This window comes from Microtus ochrogaster, unplaced genomic scaffold (assembly GCF_000317375.1).
Source record: "Microtus ochrogaster isolate Prairie Vole_2 unplaced genomic scaffold, MicOch1.0 UNK87, whole genome shotgun sequence".
NCBI classification, from domain to species: domain Eukaryota; kingdom Metazoa; phylum Chordata; class Mammalia; order Rodentia; family Cricetidae; genus Microtus; species Microtus ochrogaster.
Window position 1 is genome coordinate 286500 of NW_004949185.1, and position 2192 is coordinate 288691.

Consider the following 2192-nt stretch of genomic DNA (forward strand, 5'->3'; position numbering starts at 1 on the left):
GCCCGCGCTCCTGCCCGGGGTCCCGGGAGCAGGGTCGGGGTCTCACCGCCCGCCGCCCCCAGGCTCGCACTCCATGCGATATTTCTACACCATCGTGTCCCAGCCCGGCTACGGGGAGCCCCGGTTCATCTCTGTCGGCTACGTGGACGACACGCAGTTCGTGCTCTACGATAGCGCTTCGGAGACACCGAGATACGAGCCGCGGGCGCCGTGGGTGGAGCAGGAAGGGCCTGGGTATTGGGAGAGGAACACACGGAACGCCAAGAACATTGAGCAGATTTTCAGAAGGAACCTGAGGACCGCGCTCGGCTACTACAACCAGAGCGAGGGCGGTGAGTGACTATGGTTGGAGGTCACGACCCCTCCACGTCCCTAAGTATGGGCCGGGCTGGCGTAGCCCAGGTTCCCAGGACTGAGGTTTGGGAGGGGAGCAGGGACCTGACCGGGTTTCCCTTTCAGTTTAGAGTCCGCGGGTGGGCGGGGAAGTATGGTGGGGCTGACCGCAGGGTCCCCGCAGGCTCTCACACCATCCAGATGATGTATGGCTGTGAGGTGGGGTCGGACGGGCGCTTCCTCCGCGGGTACAGTCAGCAAGCCTACGATGGCTGCGATTACCTGACCCTGAACGAGGACCTGAAGACGTGGACAGCAGCGGACACGGCGGCGCAGATCACCCTGCGCAAGTGGGAGCAGGCTGGTGCTGCAGAGAGACTGAAGGCTGAACTGGAGGGCACCTGTGTGCATTCTCTGCGCAGATACCTCGAGAACGGGAAGGACACACTGCTGCGCACAGGTGCAGGGGCCGCGGGCAACTCCTCCCTCTGCCCTCGGGCTGGGCTCAGTCCTGAGGAAGAAGAAACCCTCACTGGGGTCATGCCCCTGTCTCTGAGAGCAAACAGGGTCCCTGGGTCTCCTGATCCAGCATCCAGGGACTGCACTGACCTCCCAGGGCTCAGCCTTCTCCCTGGACAGTTCCACATCCGTCTCAGGAGGGAGGAGAGAGGATCCCGACATCACCAACAGTGGCTCCTTCAGTCTGCAGCCCCTGTCAGCCATGGCCTCTCCCAGGCCGGGTTCTCTGCCCACACCCAGTGTGTGTGGACACCGAGTCCTGTCATCTGAGTGTGTCAGCCTTACACACCAGGACCAGAGTCTCCTTTACCTGATGGGAGACATGGACGCCCCTACCCTAGGCTGCTTCCCCAGTTTCTAGAACTTTCCAAAGAATACATTCTCCCAGATTCCTGTGTGTGAGGTTTGCATCCATCCTACACCCCAGTTCTATCTCTTCCTAGAATGGTCACGTGTGGAGCCCTGGGCAAATGTGGAGGTTTTTTTCTCTTCTTTTTTTCTTTCTTTCATATTTTTGTTTGTTTTGTTTTATTTTTGAAGTCGTCATTTTCCTTTAACTGAGTTTTTCTTCCTCACTGGGACGGTTTTCCTTCTCTCCCTCCCCTGTGTAATCATGTGTGTCAGTCTCCACAGGTGCCCTGGGGACTCTGGATAATTAGACAAGTTAAGTCAGTGGGGTTTTTTGTTGTTGTTGTTGGGTTTTGTTTTGTTTTGTTTTGTTGAGACAAGGTGTTTCTCCATAGCTGTGGAATAATTCACTGTTCCCTTTAAACTAGAAAGATTCCTGGGAGCTTAGACTATTTTCTGCCAGAATTAACCACACATAGACCCCTCTACCTCTGCAACAGCAAGTTACAGTGTTGCCCTAGTGACTTAGGAATTGAACTTCCTCAGAGACAGGGTCTTCTGCAACTCAGGGACCTGAGTGACAGGGAAGATCCACACACCCTGTGAGCACAGTTGTGTCCCAGTGAGTGCTGCACTGAGCTCCACAGCACACTTCAGGGATCCTGGGTGACAATACCTGATATCTTGTCGCCCCCAGAGGCGTGGTTTGGGGAGTCAGTTTCTTTGGCTGCATGTCATTAGTCCACCATATTTCTGCTACTCACTTGGTGATGGTTCATAACTTGGAGGAACAGATACACTAGGCAGCAATGTGGCCTCAGTGGTTGTGCCTCAGTGGGGCTGCAGGAGTTGGAGGCATCTTTCATGTAGCCATGCTCCTAATTTCTTTTTTTTTAATTAATTAATTAATTTATTTATTTATTATGTATACAATGTTCTGTCTGTGTGTATGCCTGCAGGCCAGAAGAGGGCACCAGACCTCATTACAGATG

At 54.3% G+C, this 2192-nt stretch overlaps 1 protein-coding gene across 1 annotated transcript in view; it reads left to right on the plus strand.

Annotated features, from left to right (window-relative positions):
• Positions 1-2192, plus strand: part of LOC101988333 (H-2 class I histocompatibility antigen, Q10 alpha chain-like) — a 19278-nt gene that overhangs the window by 14908 nt on the left and 2178 nt on the right. Inside the window, exon 4 of the mRNA XM_026777851.1 lies at positions 766-793. Within this exon, the coding sequence (XP_026633652.1) occupies positions 766-793 (28 nt within the window). The remainder of the gene's footprint in view (positions 1-765; positions 794-2192) is intronic.